A 25,601-nucleotide genomic window follows, 5' to 3' on the forward strand; every position below is an offset into this window, starting at 1 on the left:
GAGAAATTAAAGGATTCAAATGTAAAATAATAGTATTGTCTACATAAATATAAAAACTGTTTCTCCTCCCATGCCTTCAGCATCACCTCAGGGGGCTTTGGAGGAATCTGCTTTGTTCTGATGGTCTGCTGCATCCTAATGAATTTCTTCATTCGATTGAATTTCTTGATCATATTAAATTAAACAATCTAATAACTATAAATCAGAATTGTTATCAGTTGTTGATGCAAAAGGTGGCATGGTGGCTCAGTGGTTATCATCGTCCCCTCACAGCAAGAAGGTCGCTGGTTCGAACCCCGGGTGGGTCAGTTGGCATTTCTGTGTGGAGTTTGCATGTTCTCCCCATGTTGGCGTGGGTTTCCCCTTGATGCTCCGGTTTCCCCCACAGTCCAAACATATGCGCTATAGGTAGTACATGTGTTGTGTATCCATAATAAGCAAACAGCTTTAAAGATAGCTGTAATCTTTCTTAAATTGACTGAGAGAAATTACAACAAAAGGACAAAATGCAGAATATTACATCACTTTATTTATTTATTATTATTTATTTTTTCCCATACACCTTTTAAATCTTTATATTAATTTCTTGAAACATCTCACAATGTTTTCAGATCACAGTTTCTTTAAATACATTATTTAAACTTTAGGACTGAAAATATATCTGATTTATCTGATCTTTGTTATTGCACATACACCCTAATAATTATAGAATTAACCTGGTGTATTAAATATGTATAATATTATTTCAAGTAAATTGCTATGCTTCAAGAAATAATATTTATGAAATAAAGAAATACCACAACCAGTTCCACGTCCATTAAAATGAACCAAACTAAATGTTGCACTTTCTGCGTCAGTAAACTAAGAAAGAGTGAAGAAACTCATCAGAGGAATGAACAACAGCACCAGAGAAGCACACAGACAAGAAGCCTCAGAAACCTTCACTTGGTCTGGGAGAAACTGAACATCTGTGAACAGAGAATATCATTCAGTCTAATGAAATAAAAGATTATTTACAGCTGAATCAAACAGTGTTGAGGAGCGGCTCTACATGTGGATCAATGATTAGCCTGATACGTTTAAAAAACAATTTAATGTCATTATGGGGAAAAGTAGCTTTAATGTAACAAGATTTTATATAGTAACTCTTTAGAAGAGTGATTTAACTGTAGTTTGGATTCGTTTAAGCTACTCATCAGTTTTGGAGTTCCGGTTTCAGAGCAGCGTCCCCAACACTGCATTTAAGACATTTGAAATGCTGACCTGTGTTTCCTCCAGACCACACTAGAGGACCCATAGATAGTGATGCACTGTCATGGAGATCCAGAGCCCTGCGCTCTCTCCGCTGCTGTCCAGAGTTACAGCTCTAGAAGAGAAAAGAGTCAAATCCAGCTGTGCAAATCCCTGATAAACATCACTGAACAAACACAAAACCAACAGGAATGCACAAAATCCCCAGCAGAGGGCAGAACAAACATGTTTAACAGCCTTCATCATTAAACCTCAACACCATAATATCTCCCTGTGTGTGTTTAGTGTTGAAACATCAGTGGGAGATTCTGAAGACTTTTTAAACTCACCGTTGAGCATTGTTCACTGGACAGAAGGCAAAGGTGAACAGCACAGTGCAGGTAAAGCTTAGTAGAGTTTGCAGTGAAGATGAACATCCTGAAGGAGAAACGGCTGCTTGTGGAGACGCCGTTCTGCAGCAGCTTGACTGTGTCGTCCTCAGGATTGGGACACCTGACGAGATCAACAACCACAATCAACAAACCAAATTATTTCATCAAACACATTCAACTCAAATTTTCAGTCAATCGTTTCAGAAAAACTGGATTGTTGAATGTCTAAAATACTGAAAAGATACAAAACTCAGAGAATTCCTAAAGACACATGGATTATTATTTATTCAGAAGTAGATTTTAAAAAATGAAGAGAGAAGTCTTTACTCTTCAATGATGAGGTCCCATTGGATACTGTACTCAGGGTCATTCACAGGTGTAGCCCAACAATCGTCTATCACCAGGGCAAACTGGCGGCTGTCGACCCCCTCAACATCAACCTCCACATGCATCTCCTGGTCCAGCTCTGCATCCACTCTACCAGTGAAGGGCTGAGTAAAGTCTTCATCCACATACGGGACCATCCGCACCTGATAAACCCCTTCACCACTGGGGAGGACCTTGTGCACGGTGCTGTGAATAATGGATACACAAACTTCCGATAAAAATCTTAAGACCAGGAGAAAATTGACAAGTATTCATATTTCACACTGCTGGATGGTTGAAGTACTGCTTCAAAATACCAAAAGAAGAAGAAACAAAAGTGCTAAAATATAGAGAGCACGTAATGTTTACAAATCTCTATTTATATTGGCTGATCAACAGTTTAACCATAGTCATTCATTCATTCATTCATTTTCTACTGCTTTTCTGGGGTCAGGTAAGGGGGCAGCAGTCTTTGGAGAGAACCCCAGACTTCCCTCTATCCAGACACTTCCTCCAGCTCCTCCGGGTAGATCCCGAGGCGTTCCCAGGCCAGCTGAGAGACATAGTCCCTCCAGCATGTTCTGGGTCTTCCAGGCATGTCCCACTGGGAGAAGGTCTCCGGGAACACCTCTCTAGGTAGGCTTCCAGGAGGCATCTGAAACAGATGTCCGAGCCACCTCAGCTGACTTCTCTTGATGTGAAGGAGCAGCGGCTCTACTCCGAGCTCCTCCCGGGTGACAGAGCTCCTGGGTGCGTGCTGCCACCCTGCGAAGGAAACTCATTTCGAGCGCTTGTATCCGAGATCTTGTCCTTTCGGTCATGACCCAAAGCTCATGGCCATAGGTGAGAGTAGGAACATAGATTGACCAGTAAATCGAGACCAGTTTGACCATAGTTTTTTAGAAATCAATTTTGAGAGGACCACATGCTTATGATTGACCACGACTGGTCTCAGATTAATAATTCTATGATACACCAATCAGATGAATCCAAATGCACATAAATAGCCGGATTTCTTTACCTTAGCCATCTTCTTCTCGAAGAATCCCCCATCCACCCTGACTTTTTCCACTCTTTCCTAGCATAATTCAGGGTAGTTCTAGAGACATGCCTGTGCTCAGACTCCCCTCTCTCCTTACTAAACGGAAGGGAGTCCCGGGCTCAAGGATCTTAAGAGCTCAGGGCTCTCTCCTGGGATAGCATACCAAATCCGCTTATTATCAATCATCTGCTAAGTGTGAACTCTTAAAATCTGCACAACAACATGGCTTTTATTTTATTGTCATTCATGCAGTCACTCTGTCATGACCTCCTCAGGCCAAAGTCAAAAAGACTTTCTCTCTTAGGCCTTATTTACACCTGTTGTATTAACATGTGTTTTGATGATCCGATCACAAGTGAACAATGCTGAGTACAAGTGTAAATGTGTTGTGAAACATTTTAAAAGTCCACTGCGCTCCACTGCTGAGTTCATTCATAAACCCAGCAGGACACGCTGCAGAAGCACACTGGAGAGACAGGTTCAGGCCCTATTTACACTAATATGTTTTTTGTTTTAAACACATTCGTTTTGCTACTGTTATGCCAGTCTTTCACACTACGAGCACCTAAAACTGAGATTTTTGAAAACGCTGAAGAGGCCGTATTCACTTTAAAACGCTGCTGTTCCATGTTAGTGTGGATGGGGTAAAACAGAGACATCTGAAAAAGGAGGCATGGCTGCAGACATTCACCATCTGATTGGGGCTTTTTCCTCAACATTATTTAGCCTACACACAGTTCAGTCTTGCATCCTTTTCTTGTAAGTCAGACTTCACAAGTTTAATGTGGAAAACTCCCTAGGACACGTCAGGTAAATTTTCAAAGGGATTAGGGTACTTTATAACCTCATTTACATCATCCTGGCTAGATTCTTTCAAAGCAATAAAATCAATGCATGATTTAAGGAACTGCCTATTAGCAACTTAACAGATGTGAAAAATGTTGAGGCGTCGTGTAGCTGCATATTTGTATGAGCGTCATCTTCACTGTGCATATTTATAACAAAACGTTGCTTATAACATCACTGCCTTTCTTTTTCATTGAAATATATGAAACATACCCTCTCTTTTGCTGAATATCAGTTTTAATAATCAATAATGGCTATTATAAAAGTATAACGTACAATAAGTTTATACATGGAAATAAAGGCAAGCGATCAGTCAAATGTGCAGAATCAGTTCACGTGGTTACATAAATTAATATATTAACCTAACTTATCTTAGCGTTCGGCCAGAATACATTACCTGAGAACAAGTAATAGATTCAAAATACCAAAGTCGGGGAATATGTCATTGGATAGAGACAAGATTAGTTAAATATCACGTTTAACGAATATAGTGAGATTAGATCCAGCGGTAGATCCTTCATAAACAGTCTAATGTACCCAGCTCTCATCACTGCAGTGCATACTAGAGTGTGATTGTGGTCACGTGATGTGCATTTTCAGAAAGGTAGTGTGGTCGGAGAGTTGTTCAGAAAGGCTGGGTGAAATGCCAAAGTGGACGCGGATCGTTTGCAATCTAAAACATTGTTTTAAAACTTAATCATAGTGTAAACAAGGCCTCAATGCAACCAGTGAGATTCCACAGAACTAAAGACAACTAATTCTAAATAACTAAAAGGTGAAAAATTGTCTAATTTGGCAAACTACATGATTAATGAAACTGTTATGAAGCGGACAGGAGACAGAGGTAAGGAAACGTTAGGGTGTTTATTAAATGACAACAAGGAGCACATGAAGGATAGCCAGGAGGATCAGGAATGATGTTGGGGTCTTTTCCTCCGTGGCTGGGTAACAGGAATACACGAGGATGGACAGCACACACCAGATACAGCTGACAGAGGATGACACAGACTTGGAAGGACTGGAAGACAGGACGATTCGGGTGGACCAGGAAGACTAGGAGGAATACAAAGAGAACAGGTAAGTAAAGCGTTTGTTTTAGCTGAGGATGACTACGCTGAGTGGTCGCTCAGTTGTCCGCTTTCGTCGAGACGAGCCCGGACAATGAGCGACTGGAGTGCTGTGCTTTTATCTGGTGCTCGTGAATGTGATGCAGCTGTGTGCTCATTAGAAGTCAGGTGATGGTGATCTTCGTGAGTGGGGATCGTGAGAGCCTGACCAATCCGTGACAGTACCCCCCTCCCCAGGGCCCGCTCCTGAGGGCCGACACCTCCGACGCCGTGGTGGTCTCCCTCTGCCTCTAGGCGCTGGGAACTCAGGGTGGCTCTCATGAAACTCCACCATGAGACTAGGATCGAGAATATCAGCTCTGGGAACCCATGTCCTTTCTTCGGGGCCGTACCCTTCCCAGTCCACCAGGTACTCCAACTGGCCACCACGACGTCGGGAACGCAAGATCTCCTTCACTGCGTAGACGGCTCCTTCTTCTAGGAGCAGTGGAGGAGGGGGTTCCTCTTCGTGGTCAGGCTCTGTGGAGGGAAGAACAGGATCGTGATAGGGTTTCAGGAGTGATACGTGGAATGTAGGGTGAATACGGTAGTGAGAGGGTAATTGTAGTTTGTAGGTGACGGGGTTAACCTGTTCCACGATGGTGAAGGGACCAACAAATCGGGGACTTAACTTGCGAGAGGGCAGTCGCATGCGTATGTCCCGGGTGGATAGCCACACCTTTTGTCCGGGTGTGTATCTGGGTTCTTCAGACCTTCTTCTATCGGCGGTTACCTTGCTTCGACGGACTGCCCTCTGCAGATGTTGATGAGCCTCGTCCCAGACTCTCTCGCTCTCCCGGAACCAGTGATCCACTGCGGGGACATCAGATGGTTCGCCATCCCAGGGAAAGAGCGGTGGTTGGAAGCCCAGGACGCACTGGAATGGCGTGAGTCCGGTGGAGGGTTGCCGCAGTGAATTTTGGGCATATTCTGCCCAGCCCAAATACTGGCTCCAGGAGCTCTGGTGACCACTGCAGAAGGTCCTCAGGAACCGTCCCACCTCCTGAATCTTCCTCTCTGTCTGCCCGTTGGTTTGGGGATGATATCCAGAAGAGAGGCTGACGGCCACACCTAGGAGCTTGAAGAAGGCTTTCCATAGACGTGAGATGAACTGTGGACCTCTGTCCGACACAATATCTTCTGGAATACCAAATGACCTGAAGACTTGATTAAAGATATTGTCGGCTGTTTCAAAGGCTGTGGGAAGACCTTTCAGAGGGATTAGTTTGACAAACTTTGAGAATCTATCTACGATGACTAGAATACAGGTATTACCTTCTGACGAGGGGAGGTCAGTGATAAAGTCCACTCCTAGGTGTGACCAGGGACGGTTCGGAATCGGCAAGGGATGGAGCTTTCCAGCGGGTAGATGACGTGGGCTCTTGGATTGGGCACAGTCCTTACAGCCCTGAACATATTGCCTCACATCCCTTGCCATGTTTGGCCACCAGAATCGTTGGGATACTAGCGAGAGAGTATTGTTGATCCCTGGATGTCCAGTGCCTAGCGAGGTATGTAAGGAGTGGATCAGATCTACCCGGTGTTCAGGTGGTATGAACTGCCGATGAGGAGGGCATCCCGGCGGAGCAGGGGCTTCCGGAGTGGCAACGACTGGAGGAGCGTTCCAGGTGATCGGACAAATGGAGATGTGTTCGGGAAGAATCTTCGTTGGGAGTTCTTCATGATCGTGATGCTCGTGTAAACGAGAGAGAGCGTCTGCTCTTAGATTCTTGGGTCCTGGACGATAGGAAATGGAGAAATCAAAACGTGAGAAGAAAAGTGACCATCTGGCTTGACGTGGACATAGTCTCTTGGCCTCTTTGATATATTGGAGGTTTTTGTGATCTGTGATCACCTGGAACGGATGTTTGGCTCCCTCCAACCAGTGACGCCACTCCTCCAAGGCTAGCTTGATTGCTAGAAGCTCCCTGTCTCCTATGCTGTAATTCTGCTCCGCCGGGCTCAACTTCCGAGAGAAATAGGCACAGGGATGCAGTCGGGGCGGTGTATCATGATGTTGGGATAATACTGCCCCGACGCCGGTGGTGGATGCGTCCACTTCCACCACGAAAGGAAGATTTGGGTCAGGATGAGTCAGGAGTGGGGCCCTTGTGAACTCCTTCTTAAGAAGGCGGAAGGCTGCGGCTGCTTCTTTGGTCCACTCCAGTCCTTTGGGTTTACCCTTGAGGAGATTAGTGAGAGGTGATGTAATCCTGCTGTAGTCCTTGATAAACCGTCTATAAAAGTTAGCAAACCCAAGAAACCTCTGGAGCTCCTTAATGGAAGTGGGTTCTGACCAGGATAGAACAGCCTCAATTTTCTTCCCATCCATACGTATACCGGTTTGGTCAATGATGTATCCCAAGAAATGAATCGACTTCTGGTGGAATGAGCATTTCTCCGCTTTGAGGTAGAGGTGATGTTCTCTCAATGTGTGTAGGACCTCCGCAACGTGTTGGCGATGTTCGGCCTCACTCCGGGAGTAAATGAGGATGTCATCTATGTACACTATTACAAAGTGGTGAAGAAACTCCCGGAGGACTTCATGAATGAAGTTTTGGAATACGGAGGGGGCGTTGACCAGACCGTAAGGCATGACCTCATATTCATAGTGGCCAGTAGGGGTCACGAATGCTGTCTTCCATTGGTCCCCCTCACGTATTCTTATCAGATTATACGCGCTGCGGAGGTCCAATTTAGTGAAGACTTTAGCTTCTCGGAGCTGTTCCAAAGCGGCTGGTACCAGAGGAAGGGGATATCGGTATTTTACTGTACCGTTATTTAGGACCCTGTAGTCGATGCATGGACGCAGCCCTCCGTCCTTCTTGGCCACAAAGAAGAAGCTTGAGGCGGCTGGTGATTTTGAGTGACGTATGTACCCCTGACTCAGAGCCTCCCTTATGTAATCTTCCATTGCCTGATTCTCTGGAAGCGAGAGCGGGTAGATCCTACCTCTTGGCAACTGGGCATCTGGAACTAGGTCGATCGCGCAGTCCCATGGCCGATGCGGCGGTAGCTGGGAAGCTCTCTTGGGGCAGAAGACATCATGAAAGGAGCTGTACTCCTTAGGAATGTGGATAGACTGCTTCTCAGGAGGACTCTCGACCGATGTTGTAAACAAAGAAATGGGGTTCCGACCTTGAAGAGGGAGATTTGGAAAACAGGTAGGTGTACATCCAGATCCCCATTTCTTTATCTCTCCTGTGCCCCAAGAGATGATGGGATCGTGCTTCACCAGCCACGGGCGCCCTAGAATGATGTCCATATTTGCACCCTCCAGAACCAGAAATTGAATCCTCTCTTGATGTAACAACCCCACTTGAAGAAGGATGTCTTCGCATTGTCGATGGATACGGGTCGAAGATCGAGTGCACTGGGTTATCGGTTGTATCTGGTATATATGCGAGGACGCCTCAGTACGTAGGTGGAGTTGACGACAGAGGGATTGGGAGATGAAGTTCCCTGCTGACCCGGAGTCGATGAGGGCTGTGACAAGGAGAGAAATAGAGGCAGTAGTTATTTGTACGGTGGTAGTAAGTGGTTTACATTGTTCAATATTCGTACTGAATACACTCACTGAAGTCCGAATGGGACGAAGGGGACACTCCATACGGGTGTGTCCACTGACACCGCAGTATAGACACAGACCCCGGGTCAGCCTCCTCTGTCGTTCCGCTGATGTCAGTCTTCCAGACTCTATTATCATGGGTTCTGGTTCTGGAGAGGCTGTTGACTCAGGCGATTGGAGGAGTGCAGACGAGGGGGTGATGGTGTCCTGTTGATAGGAACGGAGACGATCGGAACATCGGAGAGAATGTTGGATGAATCTCTCCAGACCCATAGTATCATCTAATGTGGCCAGCTGGATTCGGAGAGTGGGTTCCAAGCCGAGCCGGTACGTGGTCAACAACGATCTCTCATTCCATCCACTTGCAGCTGCTAGAGTGCGAAACCGGAGAGCATATTCCTGTGTAGATAGAGTACCTTGCTTTAGATGATACAGCTGCTCTCCAGCGGCTACTTCCCCATCAGAACGTCCAAACACCTCTTTGAAATACTCCGTGAAGGTAGTGATGGAATTCATGACCGGCCCGGCTTGGTTCCAGATCGTCTCAGCCCATTTAAGTGCAGGCCCAGAGAGTAGTGATACGATGTAGGCGATCTTTGACTTATCTGTGGGATATAGAGAAGGTTGCATTTCGAATATGAGGGAACATTGTAACAGAAAACCATTGCACTCCCCCGCTCCGCCTGAGTAGGGCGCTGGTCGGGCCATGGGACTGGAAGGAAGGGCCGAAGAAGAAACTGTGGAGGCGGAAGTGCTCGGTGCTGGTGGTGCGTTGGAAAGTGGAGCTGGTGGCTGTAGAATCCGCTTCAACTGGTCCACCAGCTCTTGAAAGTGATCGGGGGTGCTCATGTTGTCGTCGTTATAGGTCCGGGCTTCTGTTATGAAGCGGACAGGAGACAGAGGTAAGGAAACGTTAGGGTGTTTATTAAATGACAACAAGGAGCACATGAAGGATAGCCAGGAGGATCAGGAATGATGTTGGGGTCTTTTCCTCCGTGGCTGGGTAACAGGAATACACGAGGATGGACAGCACACACCAGATACAGCTGACAGAGGATGACACAGACTTGGAAGGACTGGAAGACAGGACGATTCGGGTGGACCAGGAAGACTAGGAGGAATACAAAGAGAACAGGTAAGTAAAGCGTTTGTTTTAGCTGAGGATGACTACGCTGAGTGGTCGCTCAGTTGTCCGCTTTCGTCGAGACGAGCCCGGACAATGAGCGACTGGAGTGCTGTGCTTTTATCTGGTGCTCGTGAATGTGATGCAGCTGTGTGCTCATTAGAAGTCAGGTGATGGTGATCTTCGTGAGTGGGGATCGTGAGAGCCTGACCAATCCGTGACAGAAACTGAAACAGAATGAGTGTTTTGTAGCACCTCTGCAGTGGGTTGATCTCCATGTTCATGGAAAGTGTTTGTGTTTGAGGATAAACACAGCTGAAAGAAAGCTTCAGGATTCTCACTCTGCTGATGAGACCTTCTGTTCCCGGCGTCCCCACAATATAGTTACTGTAGATGAAGTGGCTGCCGTTGGCCTGCAGACAACAAATAGACATTTTTATATCTTTTTTTTATATATATATTTCTATAGCAGAGACCAACATCAGTTGTCAAGTGAAATAACAGTGTTATAAATTAATGGTGAAGAATGCGGGCAAAATGGCCAGTGTTTTTGGTAGCATGTTATTTTGCACTCTTCATCACTGACTAAAAGACTTTTGAGAAGTTTATAGGCAAGTCTGTTTGGGCCATATTTATTATTTGGACGATTTTCATAACTTTTCTTGATCTGCCATGGAGACTACTTAGGCAGACAGGGTTGTTAAATAAAAACAGGCCATTGAAATTATAGAAAATAATGGATTCCTGAAGTGGTAACGTGGCCATGACATGAATCAGATGTGCATGTTTTCTAATAACTAAATGGGTTGATTATATTATATGGTTTATACTACATTTCCTCCAAGTAACCCTCTGTTCAGATTTTGTATTTCAGGCGCCCTCAAACTGCTCGTCGTGATATGGAGCTAGATTATAATGCATTTAAAACCTGCCTGGAGCTACTTTAGCTGTTTGCTTATCAAAAAAAAAAAGGCACAGCTTAGAATAATCTTCAGCGAATCAGAATCCAGCATTTAACAGCCCAGTAGTATGAAATCAGATTTAACATACAGGTAGTTGATCGTACCACAAGATTTGTGCCACAGATGTGTTGATCGTTGTCGAAGTTAAACTCCACTCTGCCGTTCTGGACGGTTCCTCTGCAGCTGGGGTCATTGAGGTGTAAGTGCTCAGCTGAAAAACCAGCTTCAAAAAGCTGACAGCGAGACACAGACATGGAGCCAGAGCTGCTCTCACAGGTCTCATTGAAATCTGAGAGAAAAACATGATCATTAATGACACAAAAACACCTTTTATTTCACATTTTATTGTAGAATCACACACTAACCAAAGGAGTCTTGAGGTGCTCGCTGTTTTTGGTGGCCTTTGTTACATAAACAGCCATAAACACCATTTTTCATCCCACACCTTTCCTCTTTGGAGCAGTTGAGTTCAGAACAGGGCTTTCTGACATCTAGAAGGACAAGTTATTAATATTCATTATTAAAAGGTTTTCTGACAATTGTACACAAAATAAAGCTAACACCTTAACATTTTGTGATTTTAACTGTAATGTAATTAAGAGCACCTTTGGTAAAGCTGCTGTGGAACAAATATAATTGTGAAAAGCGCAAAACAAATACACTTGACATGAATTTAGTTCAAATGTTTTGTTTTACTGCACTTTTACTACGTTTAAATGCCTTCTAAGCAACTCACATATAAATTAGCTCCATATGCACGTTTACCTAAAATTAAACACAAACTTGCAATCTATGGGCTCTATTTTAACGGCCCATAACGGCCCATAGTCTGAAGCTAACAAGGTTGAGCTTATTCTCTTGATGAGTTATAGGTGTGTTTTGAGAGTAAACCAATCAGAGTCTCATCTCAAATTCCCTTTAAGAGTCAGTTGCGTTGCGCCATGGTGCATTTGCTATTTACATGACGGACTTTGTAAGTGGAAAAACTGAACGCTTCACTAGTGAGAAAACAGTTAAACAGAACATCTGCAAAGCAAGGATTAGGAAAAAGCCTCCTCCATTTGACCCTTACTTTCACTTTTACTTTCTCTCTTTTGTGGATAATAATAATTGTGTTGGACGCACTCACTGAAGACATTCATAAGCCTACATAACTAATTTCGTTTGTTAAGCACTAAGATTTGTTTCAGAGCTATTTCTAAATTCAGTTTTAATTTACACCAAATGAATAAAATGAACAATAATAACGAAGTGTGCTCAAAAAAGTTATGCCCAAAGACACGTACTGTGCCCCATATGGTCCAAAACCTGACAGGTGGACAAATCTAAGCTTGCTTTTAATAAAACAAATATAAATATGTAGATAATAAATAATACTGCTAATAATAATAACATTATACAAAAGCAAATTGTCATGAATAAACTGAAAAAGCCCCGGAGATGATTGAGGCACTGGTGTTTATATTTATGTAGAAAATAATGATTTTTGTAATATTTTATAAGTATTAATCCTTTAATACTTTTTCATTTGTAGAAATATTTGTGTATTGCTGTACATCCTGTACGTTTTAAGCAATGTGTAAGCGAGACACATAACTAACATGCTCTCAGCTGGTCTATTGAGCAGACTATTTTAGTTCCTCAAAATTGCAACACGTCAACAATGCACCTTAACACACGTCTCTTTTAGACCAGAACACCCATGAGTCCACAAAAATGGATTTGCTATTTAAACAACATGATGGAAAATGAGAAAATTAAGGTTGCCTTGGTCTGAAAATAGCAACACATACTGGAAACACGTCTTGCGCCTTATTGTGCTGGGTGTATGATAGGGCCCTTTGTTTCCTACATCAAGTGTAATCGCTAACATTTATTTTTCAATATATAAAGTTACTACTAGATACACAAACATACACACATCACCTCTTTTGTATTACTATTGTAAACATTTGACCAACAGCAGCAGATTCTGACACTCAAAGCACTTTAATCTGAGCAATAATCCTGCAGATTGTGATACGGAAAATTACATTACCAGATATTATAGTTGTAGTTTCTGTTGTGGTCGTCTCTGGTGTGTCAGTTGTATAGCTAGTGTTAAACCTCACATCTAGAAACACAAATAAATGTTACACAGAAAGCCATCATCTCTAACATAAACAGAAGGCAGAGTTAAATGTGTGTCCAGTACCTGCACAGTATGCTAAATTGCAGGTGGTCGGCCTCACAAACTCATAGACATAAAAACCTCCAGGACAGGCTTTGACTTGAATAGGATTGGACTGGAAATAGCAGCAGTTGTTGCTCCAGTGTCCGCAGACATCTCGAGTGACCACTCCATCCTCAAGTGTTGGATGTCCTCCGCTCAGCCACAGTGGAGCATCAGTGCCGCAGCTATACTCATCAACACATGTGTCTGGCATCTGAACACTCTGACCATTAATGAAGAGACGGTACCAGCCGCTCCAACTCACCGCACTGTCACACATTAACTGAGAGGAATATTGATTGCTGGTGGCTCTCCATGGGTCATCCAGGATGAAGTAGTTGTAGCAGGGGTCAACAGGCGGAGCTGTTGGGTGCATAATAATTAGTTCTAGTAGTGTTGGCATTTGTAATCCCCTGACAGGGATTACATTAAATTTACATTAAAAAAAAGGCAACATTAAATTTCAGGCTCACTGATTAGGACAGCAAACTGATTACACTTTAGTGTTGATGAAGTAATGTCTTTAAAGGGTTAGCATACCTGGACAATTTTCTGAGATTTTAACAGATTTGTTTCTGTTGAACATCAGTTAGGATTGCGTTAGCATCTGTTAGATTTATTATATTCCCCCAATGTATATATATATATATATATATATATATATATATATATATATATATATATATATATATATATAGTTGAAGTCAGAATTATTAGCCCCCTGAATTATTCTGTTTAACAGAGAGGAGATTTCTTCAGCACATTTCTAATCATAATAGTTTTAATAACTCATTTCTAATAACTGATTTATTTTATCTTTGCCATGATGACAGTAAATAATATTAGACTAGATATTCTTCAAGACACTTCTATACAGCTTAAAGTGACATTTAAAGGCTTAACTAGGTTAATTAGGTTAACTAGGCAGGTTAGGGTGATTAGGCAAGTTATTGCATATCGATGGTTTGTTCTGTAGACTATCGAAAAAAATAAGACTTTTTCCAGAATAAAAAATATTGTCAGACATACTGTGAACATTTCTTTGCTCTGTTAAACATCATTTGGGAAATATTTAAAAAAGAAAATACTGTTCAAAGGGGGGTTAATAATTCTGACTGAACTATATATATGTAGGACATCTCTATCCCCTAATTGCAAAGAAGCTTTCTGAGAAGGCATGAGTGACGTGTGTAAATTTTACCCTCCGCAGTCACTTCTGCACCAAAAACAACTAACTACAGTTAAATAAATCAAATACTCATTAATGTGAATATTAAGCATAAAGTTATTGTTCATGTGGTTTGTTTTTACAGTTCCTTTCATTTTATTTAATATACTTTTAAGCACAATCAAAAACCTGTTAATAATGATATAACGTGGTTTTTTTATGAAGGTTAAAACTATTACAATGTAAATGATTATCTGTAATATTCAAGATTATTCATTAATTGTTGAGGCTTTGAAATGATGCTAAAGAAACAAGGATATACAGTTTAACTTGATTTAACTTCTCTGTCCTTGCATCATTTTATTGTGTCTTTCACTCGAATCCTCAAGGGGCAGAGCTTAGACACGAAGAGAGGGAAAACAAGGATGCACAAACCAGCTCCAATGCAAACCTGCTTAATAGTTTCTAGACTTGAACACCTTGATTAGTTGGGTTAGCTGTGTTTGATTTGGGTAATCTATGTTACTAGATTTTAATTTGTTTCTGAAGAAACTATTCATTTCCGTGCATCAAGGGCGTAGGTTTGCACTTGACATTGGTGGGGACGAGTGAATCAAACAATATATATATGAATGAGTGTGTATGGATGTTACCCAGTGATGGGTTGCAGCTGGAGAGGTATCTGTTTTTCTGGATTTAATGACCACACTCTCTTTAACAGCCAGAACACAAACATCTATACCCTCAACATCTGTAGCAACAACACCGGCAGGTAAATCTTGACTAAGAAATCAGTGGTGGTTATAGACTAGTAACTCAGCTAGAACAAACATTTATTAATTCACATTTCAATATCTAGAATAAAGGTTAATAAAAATTATATAAAATTTTCTGCTAAAATTTTCAACAAATAATCACAAAATAAGCTAACAACCAAATAATAAAAAGAGTAAAAAGTTTTAAACCTCATAATTAAAAAAAAAATATTTTAGGAAAACAGATAAACGACTTTAAAATTCATTATACACAACCAACTTTCCTCTCATTGGTCAACTAAAACCAAATCTGAGCTGTAAGGTCGCCCTCAAAATAAAAGCCCTGCACCCAGGCTTTTTATTATTATTATTTAATTATATATAAACTAAGTTTATATTCTATCATGTGAACCACACAGTTAGCAGGCTTACATTCATTGCGTATGTATAAATTATATAAAAACGTAAATTACTAGTATTATTAGACATTTGCCAATAAGCAAATATATATATGCTATTTTTTTATTTAACTGCTATTAAAATATTAATAATTAATCCTCTCTTTGCACAAATTATTAAAGTTTTAGGCCTGTAGCCAAGGGGGGTTCGGATGGTTCAAAAGATCAAATATTGGATTATTGTTATTAATATTATTATTAAATTATTATTATTGAATTTTTCTTATTTTTCAAATGGCCCAATTCTGACTAAGGAAAGTTGAATGTTCTGGCCAGTTTGTTATTATTATATTAAATGCACACTTAAAAATAGTATGGTAAGCAATTTGACAAAATAGTTCAAAAAGCGTGGTTATGACCACCATCCGACAAGATAATCCAGCCAAAATTAGTTCTTAAAATGTCAGTAAAATGCAATATTTATACCTCATAAGTAAATAGAAAATTAACCAAATAACTGCAAAAAGGTTTAGTTTTTCAGAAACAAAATAGCCACCCCTTTTAATAAGCTGGCTACACGCCTGATAGTGTATTGTTTTAAAAAAAGTTTATAAACTGATAAAGAGGGAGTTTAATAAAGACTTCTGTTTATTCTAGCCATAATGCAAATGAAACATGTCTCATATACCAGTATTAAGCCTATACACAGGCTGTATTTTTTCTCACAAATAGTTTCAACTGAAATTGGACTTGCTACTCTGAGAGATTAGCAGAACTGGCCAGGATCAAATACTTTAACGTTAGCTGGTTATTCTGCAGTTAGTTTTCAGGGCATATTATTTAGACTATATCAGTTTACTATATAGCGATAGATTGTACGTCATTAACGGCATTATCTTGATGGACTCATTCAGTAGCGAATCTGCATTTACAGTATGTGGCGTACACTTTTGTTGAAAGCAAGCACCTTATGTCCACTTTTTTTTTGCTGCCGTGATCCTCACTTGTGTGTCACCCAACACACCATACTCTAGGACGCGATAAAAACAATTCACTGCATTTGGTGCTGCTTGTATCTGAAGGCAGGCACAGCCTCTCACATGACAGCAGGGAAAGGCACAGCCAATCAAAATGTCCATATGTGTTTTGGGGGAGGGAGGACTCGAGGAGAGAACCTAATTAAAGTCTTTCTGCGTGTCTAGGTCTCTATGGTCTAGGTTAATGTTGACATTTTTTTTAAGTGGATTAAATTATTGGTAGGGACATTTCTATGGTCGGTGGATATTGGTGGGGACGCGTCACCTCCGTCCACTCTAAATCTACGCCCCTGCTGTGCATTGATCAACATCATGTAATAGGTCTGTGAAATATGCAAGAAAGACAGATTTACCAGTGGTTGGTGGAGTAATGAAGTCTATGGATGTGATTGGCTGGGTTGTTGTCACTTCTGTGCTGGACTGGTTTGCAGCTTTTGGTATTAAGAACATTTTGGTGTCATAATAAGATATTTTCAATTAAAATCCAGAAAAAGTACAAGACTGAAGTGCACATGAAGAAATGCTCACCAACACAGTAAGCTGAGCAAGTTCTTGGCTCTTTAAACTCATACACATAATAATCTCCAGGACAGGCTTTGACTCTTATAGGGTGGGATGTGTAAGTACAACAGCCATTCCATCCAGAAGCACAAACATGACGGAGGACCACTCCATCTTCCAGCTGAGGGTGGGATTCATTGAGCCACAGTGGGTAATAAGTGCCACACATGCCTGCATTTACACATGATTCTGGCATCTGAGCACTCTGATTGTTGTAGAACAGCCTGTACCAGCCTTTCCATGCTACACTCCAATCACAATTGTAGCTATTGTAGTTATCAGTGGATCTCCAAGGTTCATCCAGGCTGGTATAGTTGTAGCAGGGGTCGACACGTGGGGTGGAGAAAGACACTACTGTAGAAGAAAAAGAAAACAAGCAGAAAATACTGAAGATTACATTTCCAAATATAAGATAATGGATAATGTTTAAAAAGTCTGTATTGGTAGGTGCACTGTATAAAGATGAATATACCTGCACAGTATCTTGGAGCTGGGATTGAAAGAAGAGGCCTGGTAAACTTGTAGACATAATAATCTCCAGGACAAGCTTTGACTTGGATTGGGTCAGATCTGTAGCGACTGCACTGATAAGTATGGGAGCCGTAAACTTCACGAGTAACAACTCCATCTTCTAGTCGAGGATGAGATCCATGAAGCCACAGAGCAGTAACACCTCCACATGTCATAAACGAGGCACACCATTCAGGCATCTGAGCACTCAGTCCATTAATGAGGAGTCTGTACCAGCCATCCCATTCATGGTTGTTATCATATCCATTTACATCGTTATACATGGACCAATAACTGCTTGTGCTTCTCCAGTCGTCGTCGAGTATGTTGTGGTTATTGCACGGGTCATAATCTGTGTTAGTGAGAGATTATCAGATCAAAACTGGCACCTTTATTTACACATGTGTGTGTGTGCGTGCATGCATGCGTGCGTGTGTATGTGTGTGTGTATACTACTTACTGGAGGTGATAGTGGATCTAGTTATTATATCTGGATTTGCAGTGGAAACCACCTGTGAGATTGTGCTGACATCTGATTTAATAACAAATAAACAAATAAACGTTACTGGTAATGTATAATCATTACTGAAATCATTCTAAATGCTTGAAAGACTTGTGGAAGAAAGAACAGTACCTGTGCAGTATCCTGAACACCCCATTTGTGGACGCACAAGTTCATAAACATAGTAATTTCCTGGACACGCTTTCACTCTGATGGGCATTGACTTGTACTCACAGCAGCTGCTCCAGTAATAATTACCACAGACCTCTCTGATCACCACTCCATCTTCTATCTGAGGGTGAGGACCGTCGAGTACCAGATTCATGTATGCATTACAGCTAAATCTGTTTATACAGGTCTCAGGTATCTGGATGTCCATTCCATAGTAGAAAAGCCTGTACCAGCCCCTCCAGGAGAAAGAATCATCACACAAGGAATCTCCAGTTTCATTGTTGGCTCTCCAGGGGCGATCCAGAGACTCATAGTTGTAGCAGGGGTCACTGCTGATGCTTGGGAAAACAACTGTCATGGAGTTTTAAAAAGTAATGATTAAATACTGTACACACATGGATGATTTAGAGTAGTGCAACTCAAAACACAATAATGTTTTTATGATTTTGAGTAATTGCATTGTAATCAGTTGTGGCAAAAGGGGGCAAGTATTAGTTTGCAGATTCACATCAAAGCCAAGTGAAATAATAGGTAACATCTCTTAATAAAATAAATTAAGTGCTTTCTGAATGATCAAGCAGTTTAATATAAAGAATTAATTTTGAAATCCAATAGCACTGTGTGATAATAATTCAGCATGGTCATATACAGACAGTGTGCATAAACTGTTAATAGGTTTAAAGTTGTGAGCATTAAGTAAATTAAGCATTAAATTAAGCATTAAGCATTGTGAGCATTAAGGGCACGTTTGCTGGTTAAACATCTTTTAACTGGTTTTATCAAAAATTATTCACAAAAAATTTAAAGCTGCACCTGCACAGTATGATGGTTTGGAGATCGACAGATCTGGCTTGACGAGTTCATAGACGTAATAATCTCCTGGACAGGCTTTGACTTGGATTGGCGTAGATCTGTATAATCCACACTGGTTAGACCACATATGGGTTCCCAAAACATCACGGGTCACCACTCCATCCTCAAGTGTTGGATGAGAACCGTTGAGATACAGTCCAGTATCACCACCACATCCCATATAACTCACACACCACTCAGACATCTGGGCACTTTGTCCATTCAGATACAGCCGATACCAGCCGCTCCATTCAACCATGGTGTCATCATGTTGATAGTAGTACCATTGTCTTATGTTTCGCCAGTATTCATCCAGAGTGTTATATTGATAACATGGATCAAAGCTGGAAGTAGTATATACTGAGACAATCGAGAGAAAAAAAGTGAATGTTACACAGTGTTTTAATGAACACCTCTGTGCTTGATAATGTGCACATTTATTTAAAGGGTCACAAAACACCAAAACACATTTTTTGGAGTTGTTGACAGTCATATATGAGTCCCATGCTGCTAAAAACACTATTAGGACACATATATTTCACAAAAAAAAGTGAAAATTGGTTGTTTTTGTGTTATTTCGAGCAAATTTGTTCTTCCAGTTTGAAAATAAATTTTGAAGCTGTTTCACGGCCATGAGATCCTTGTGTAAATTCATCTCCAGCGTGGAGACTGGATGTCTGTATACCAATGGGTACAACATGGCGTCTTTGAGTTTTCATCATTAATTCATGAGAAAGAGTTGGTTCGAACCAGTGAGCGCACTCTATTGTGTATGAGGTGCAACTTCCCTAATATGCATGATAGCTTCAAATAGTTTTTACCTATTACAGTGTTCAGACGGCAGAGAGACGCCACGTTGTGTAGCCAACCGTAATTAAAACAAGTAGAAGATGAACTGTTTGGAGATACATGGTCGTCAGTGTTTGGTTTATAAATGAGCCACAACAAAGGTTTTGTTTCCATTTTACCATGTTGAGAACCCCGGTTGACAAAATATTTTTGTAAGGAACATTTTTACCCGAAAGTTTTTCCCATCTGGAAGTCTTACCACTCATCTTCTTTTAAAAAAGACGCGGTTCCAGTTGGTGTTGATTGTCCTGTCTCTACAGATTCAGTAAGTGTGTGATCAGTGCTCTTTGTTTATGTTTATTCAGATGGCAAATTTAGTTAGCATCTTCAACAGTACTCTTTCAGTTTTAAAGACATACCTTAGTCAAAATTATTTAGTTATTAAGTTTACAGTAATATTGCTACAATATTATGGACTGAAAGATCCTCTGTAAATTCTGCTCCTTAATCAAAGTATTACCGTTGTGTAGAATTTTCGCCGCGTATGATTTTCACCACATTTTGGGACAGGATTGTCTGTACAATCATAGCTGTTTGACACTATTCTCTGCATCTACCAAGTCTCTGCATCTACTGAGACATTCTGAGGTTTTTTTTCTCCAATACGATGTGCGGTATGAAAAATTCCATTAAAACTGCACTCTTCCAGCATTTCCTCGCATCCAATATTTTGTTTGTCAAGGGGGGCATGCAGGAAATATTCCTGATTGAAGGTGAAAGTGCCAAACTGCAGTTAAAGTTGACAAATTAAGAGTGAAACACCCGAAATTACATGAAACTCCAGAGGAAATGTGGATAGCACGGTGACACAATGACGTTAATCAAATTATGTGCTATAACATGTAAAATGAGATCATGAAAGGAACATTAAGAAGCAACTCATGTAAACACCTTAATCATATTATTGTCTTATTCAAATTAAGGCAAATAATTTGATTACTGATGTCCATGTAAACATAGTCATTGAGTACGTTTACATGGACACCAATAATCAGATTTTAATGTGATTAAGATAACACTCTGATCAAGAGTTAACCATGTAAACAGCGATTTTTGATTAATTTAATCCGATTAAGGTGATGATCAAACTAAAGAGAAATCGAATTGAGACATGTAGAGTATGCTGATTTTAGTCGCATTATTGAAGTGCAGTACAGACATGTAAATACCACAATCAAACTATTACAGTCATGTAGGACTTTTTGCCGCGTTTTGCGATAGGATAGTCTACACACACACGCACACACCCACGGCTGTTTGATACTCTTTGCACCACTGAGTCAGTGCACACCACAGACACCTGCATCGTGAAATGCAGACGTTTTTTTTCTTCCATTCTGTTACCGATTCGGTCCCAGTCATTCCCCTCACTGGCCAGCAGAGGTCACTATCCCCGGACTTTTAAGCATTACATCATCCATCTAAACTGATTGTGACTGTGGATCAATTCTCTTGTTCCGAACAGGGATTAAAATTGGTACAATGTTGCTTTGTTCTTGGTTCACTTTCACACGGTACAGTATCTAAATGGACCAAAAGAGCTAAAACAAGTCACATGTGAATAAACTCTCCTCACATTGGTCAGAGTTTCACGATTTATTTTGAGTCCCGCTCAGCTGTCATGCGTTCTTATTTTAATGTATGATGATGAGCAAGAAGACATTATAAGCAAAAAGCTGTGCATTAATTTTGAAACGTGACACCCACAGACATCATCACCAGATATAAATCAGAGGTTAGACGTTCTCATACAGAGCAGTTGTTATTTGGCTTTACATTATAGAGAGAAATAACAGATATACCAAGACTCCTGTTCGGTCAGTTTTCCTAACAGATAAACAGCTCTAGTTAATACATGCTTTCACTTTCGCATGAAACGCACATTTACCGGTTGGACATTCCACCCTACTCATGATTCTCTTTTCAAATAGCCATATATGCCTATGACATATCCATAATACACTGTGATATAGCCTGGCTCGCATCATATGGCTTTCTCACTACGATCGATCTGCTCCAGTGTTCGTTTCAATCGAGCCGAGACCACCTCATTCAGGCGATCTCGGACCGATTGTTTTGGCGTGGATCCGAGCGCGATTGCTGGATTCACATATGCCAAGCGAACTGTGCTAACTGGGAAAATGCGCCAGATTCCGAAACAAAAGTCTAGGTGTGAAATCACCCTAAGTGGAACAAACCTAGAGTAAAGTACTTTCCAGTAAACATTTCTTATATTATAGAGAAGGTTGTGATGATAGACTGATGATGGACTGATGATGGATGAGAAAACCTGACCAACCAGCCTGTACGCTTAGAGTTACCACCAATATATCTCAAACATTTCATTAAACATCTTCAGGGTTTTTCAAGGCTGGAATTTAAATGTACAGTATTATGAAACTACTATCTGGATTTTTTGCAAATTAGGATTATTATAATAGCAGTTGTTTCAAAAAATACCATGTTGGCTTTAAATCTAAGAAAAAACTCACTATTTAGTCACCCTCAGTTGTTTACAAAGCTTTAAGCGTTTCTGTTTAGTTTTTTCTCTCATGAACACTACGTAACACATTTTAAAGATTGTTGGAAACTGGTAACCATTGACATCCATAGTAGGAAAAAACAAATATGATGGAAGTCAATGGTTTTCCGTTTCCAGCTTTCTTCAAAATATCTTCTTTTATATGATAAAAATAGAACAATTGAAGGGACAGTAAATGATGACAGAATTTCAGTTTTGGGTGAACTCTACCTTTAAATGTAAACACTTTTTGATAAAGTAAAATTTAATTTAAAACTGTTGTATTTTGATTTGACAGTATAGCTGCACATGCTGTATGTTGCTGGAAAATAATATCATTTTCTGCCAGTCTGTTCTCTGACCAGCAGGTGAAGCCAACACAATCTCACAGCAATTTGTAACATTTTGATTTAGTGGCTAATTAGTACGATCTAATTCATACAATATAGTACGATTTGCTCATCCCCCAATGACGGTTGGGTTAAGGGGTGGGGTTATGTGCCACGCCTCCTTTTTAAAATCGTACAATTTCGTACAACTGAACTCGTACGAATTTGTACGAATTAGCCACTAAACTGACAAAACGTAAAATACTTACATTTTCTCCTGAGATCACGCTGGTGAAGCCAGTGTTACTGTTCTGCTGTCAATCATCATCCCACCTGTGACTCCACCCATTTCACCTGTTGCTCATGAGCATCTCATTATCCACTAGCTTATGTTTCTTCGTTCTTCAGGTTGCAGCCAGCCTTCAGGCTGATTTTTAAAATAATAAAAATCTTTTTTTTTTTTGCCTGACTTTTATTTAGTTCAACCCTATTCTATTAAAGTCCTGCATTTTACCAAAAATCTGTCTTGTTCCAAAAGCTTTTTTTTGTTTGTTTCATTTTCTAAAAGTGCAAATACTAGAAGCAATTAACAGCAATAAAGCATGGTATTCATGCTATACATGATATTCTTTGATTTCTATCGCTGCAGTGTTTTATATTACCATTTATATTTCTGCTGATGATGCCGAGATTCAAAAATAAAAGGACTATATACTATACAGTATCTATTATATGTATCTCTCCTTTAACAAGCACAGAGAGCTCACATCATTATACTGTTCAGTTACAAAATAAAAATGGCAGTTCAGGTAAAATTGAAATGCTCTTCCTCGTCCTGTCTTTTGCTTTGTGGAATTTGAAGAACTCACTGATTGCTCCAACAGTATCTCACGGCGTTTTGTCACTTTTTGATTTAGTTGCTATTAGGTATGAATTTTCTGCAATCTCATTCATACGATTAAATACTCTTCGCTCATCCCCCAGTGATGGTTGGGTTTAGGGGCAGGGTTTGGTGTAACATCTCCTTTTAAAAATCGTACATTTTTGATGGAACCTCATACTTTTTATATGAATTTGTACAGATTAGACACTAAAATGACAACATTTGAAGTAGTTATGTTTCCTCATGAGATCAGGCTGATTGCTCACTCTCAAGGGATTCCAATCGATTATGAGTTTTTGATTTCCCTGTTATTTTTTCCAGTTTCAATTTCTTATTAAAAGCAAAATGTTGGAAACAGTCGAGTGAAATTTGAACTGATACATAAAAAGTGTTTAAAAAGTACATAAAAAGCCATACTTTTTCCCAACATTCTTCAGTATTATCTAGTTTTTTTTACTTATATTTATGATTTTATTTGTGTTGAAAGAAACTCAAACAGGTTAAGAACAAGTGGAGGACGAGTAAATGGCAGAATTTTCAATTGGGCTGAACTATCATTTTAAGAGTTCCTATAACTCTGTTTAATTTTGATCAGATGTGCAGCCTTAGTGTATATCAACCTGATATTTGCCAGTGTTTAAGTATATTATTCCTTTAGTTCTTTAATTTCTATATTTTATTCAAAGTAAAGGATAGGAATAGGAAGAAATAAAAATTAGAAAGTGGGAAAGTTGTTGTACCTGTTGTTTGTCCACTGGTTATTTCACCTGTTAATTAAACAATATCATAATTATTTTGCAGTATTTTTAAAGTCAACTCAGATTAAAAAGGTCTTATAATAAAAAAGTCTCACCATGAATTACGAACAGCAACACACACAGTGAGATGAAAAACTTCATAGTGACGAATGACACCTTCACACACACATACACACACACACATACACACACACACACACACGACATACATTCATGTTTTTGTAGATGTGTTTTTAATTATTACTACAATTTAAATTAATGTTCACAAATAAATAAAATGAATATTTTACTCAATAAGTTTGACCCGTTAAAAGCAGAAGAGTCTTTAAAGTGTCTGAATAAGAGAAGTAGCTTTACCTGAGGTCAGATGCTGCAGCAGAGCAAAACTCAGGCAGATTCAACACAGAGATGACAATGATCACCTGCAGATCTAATAGTCATGTTCATGCCTTTAGTAATAACTGTGGGTGGAACTTTACTGGAACCAGTACATTTAGAAAAACAACCTTAAAGCAGTTATTCATTTTTGACCTGTGATCAGAATGTTTGTAACTTAAGTTGATTGTCTTCTGTATTTGTCTGCAGTCACTGTGACATTCTTTCACTTTGTGCTTGAACAGATGTAAATGAACAGATGTAAATGTAGATGGAATGATGAGCAGCCAGTTTTATCTTTCCTTCTCGCAGACGTCCTTACAAAAATAGAACCTCTAGACTTTTGTAAATACACCAAAACACTTTCATTTGTGTGAAGAATGGTTATTCATTATAAAACGCTAAAGGGATGCAGGTGGCCAAGTAAGATGGTGTTTGTGTGATGTGCAAATTAAAAAATATAGAGTTTATGTACAGTACATTTTTTTTTATTTATTTAAATGTGTTTCATAAGAATAAAAGCAGTTTTTAATTTATTTTTAAAACCACTTTAAGGTCAATATTAAGCAACATTTGTTTTGGCTTGTCCAGGGGCGTCGCTAGACCCAATTCACTGGGGCACGTGCCCCAGTGAAAATCTCCAGTGCCCCAGTAAATGCATTGAGATATGATTTACTTCATATGCAAGTGTATTTATTAAGAGTGGTAATTCCGAAATAAAGACGTTATTCTCTATGTGCAACCGAACCAACGCTGGTGAAAGCAATGTAATCAAAAAGCAAACTGAGGCATCTCTGTGTGTGCGCAGAGAACACGCGCGCCTCTCGCACGCGCTGCCCTGGCACGCGCTGCCCTGGCACGCACTGCTCTTCTTCTGAGAGTCCCGGTAGTTAACATGCGCGCCAAAAAAGCAGGCTACCTGCTTGTTACGAGCCGCTCATGCGTTGTAAAACCAGCGTAACGGTCTTTTTTAGCTTTGGAAGTGGACAAAACTAAAGTTTAAACAATACAATGGTGATCTTACCAAGCATGATGGATGATAGATGATAGATTTTTCCTGTATGAAGCAAAAAGGAGGGATGACG

General features: G+C 40.2%; 1 protein-coding gene across 1 annotated transcript; it reads right to left on the bottom strand.

Annotated features, from left to right (window-relative positions):
• Window positions 1-669: 669 nt before the first annotated feature.
• Window positions 670-24,282, bottom strand: LOC130238128 (uncharacterized). The gene is made up of 17 exons (XM_056469034.1): window positions 24,237-24,282; window positions 24,124-24,150; window positions 18,763-19,161; window positions 17,911-18,300; window positions 17,737-17,808; window positions 17,239-17,628; window positions 16,734-17,120; window positions 16,559-16,636; window positions 12,830-13,210; window positions 12,674-12,748; window positions 11,001-11,126; window positions 10,740-10,924; window positions 9,929-10,086; window positions 1,950-2,195; window positions 1,581-1,743; window positions 1,264-1,366; window positions 670-968 (listed from the first exon to the last, which is right to left on the bottom strand). Exons 1-17 carry the CDS (start codon window positions 24,280-24,282, stop codon window positions 862-864), a joined length of 3,333 nt encoding a protein of 1,110 aa, XP_056325009.1. The 3' UTR covers window positions 670-861.
• Between the last annotated feature and the right edge of the window lie 1,319 nt (window positions 24,283-25,601).

The sequence above is a fragment of the Danio aesculapii genome, chromosome 12, assembly GCF_903798145.1.
Source record: "Danio aesculapii chromosome 12, fDanAes4.1, whole genome shotgun sequence".
NCBI lineage: Eukaryota > Metazoa > Chordata > Actinopteri > Cypriniformes > Danionidae > Danio > Danio aesculapii.

Excerpts from the sequence above, each read along its gene's own strand:
- LOC130238128 (XM_056469034.1), bottom strand. The coding sequence starts at position 24,282 with ATGAAGTTTTTCATCTCACTGTGTGTGTTGCTGTTCGTAATTCATG. Across the intron at positions 11,127-12,673 it reads AACTACAACTATAATATCTG|ATGTCAGAAAGCCCTGTTCT; the intron begins GTAATGTAATTT and ends TTGTCCTTCTAG. Across the intron at positions 10,087-10,739 it reads TCTGTGGCACAAATCTTGTG|GCCAACGGCAGCCACTTCAT; the intron begins GTACGATCAACT and ends TGTTGTCTGCAG.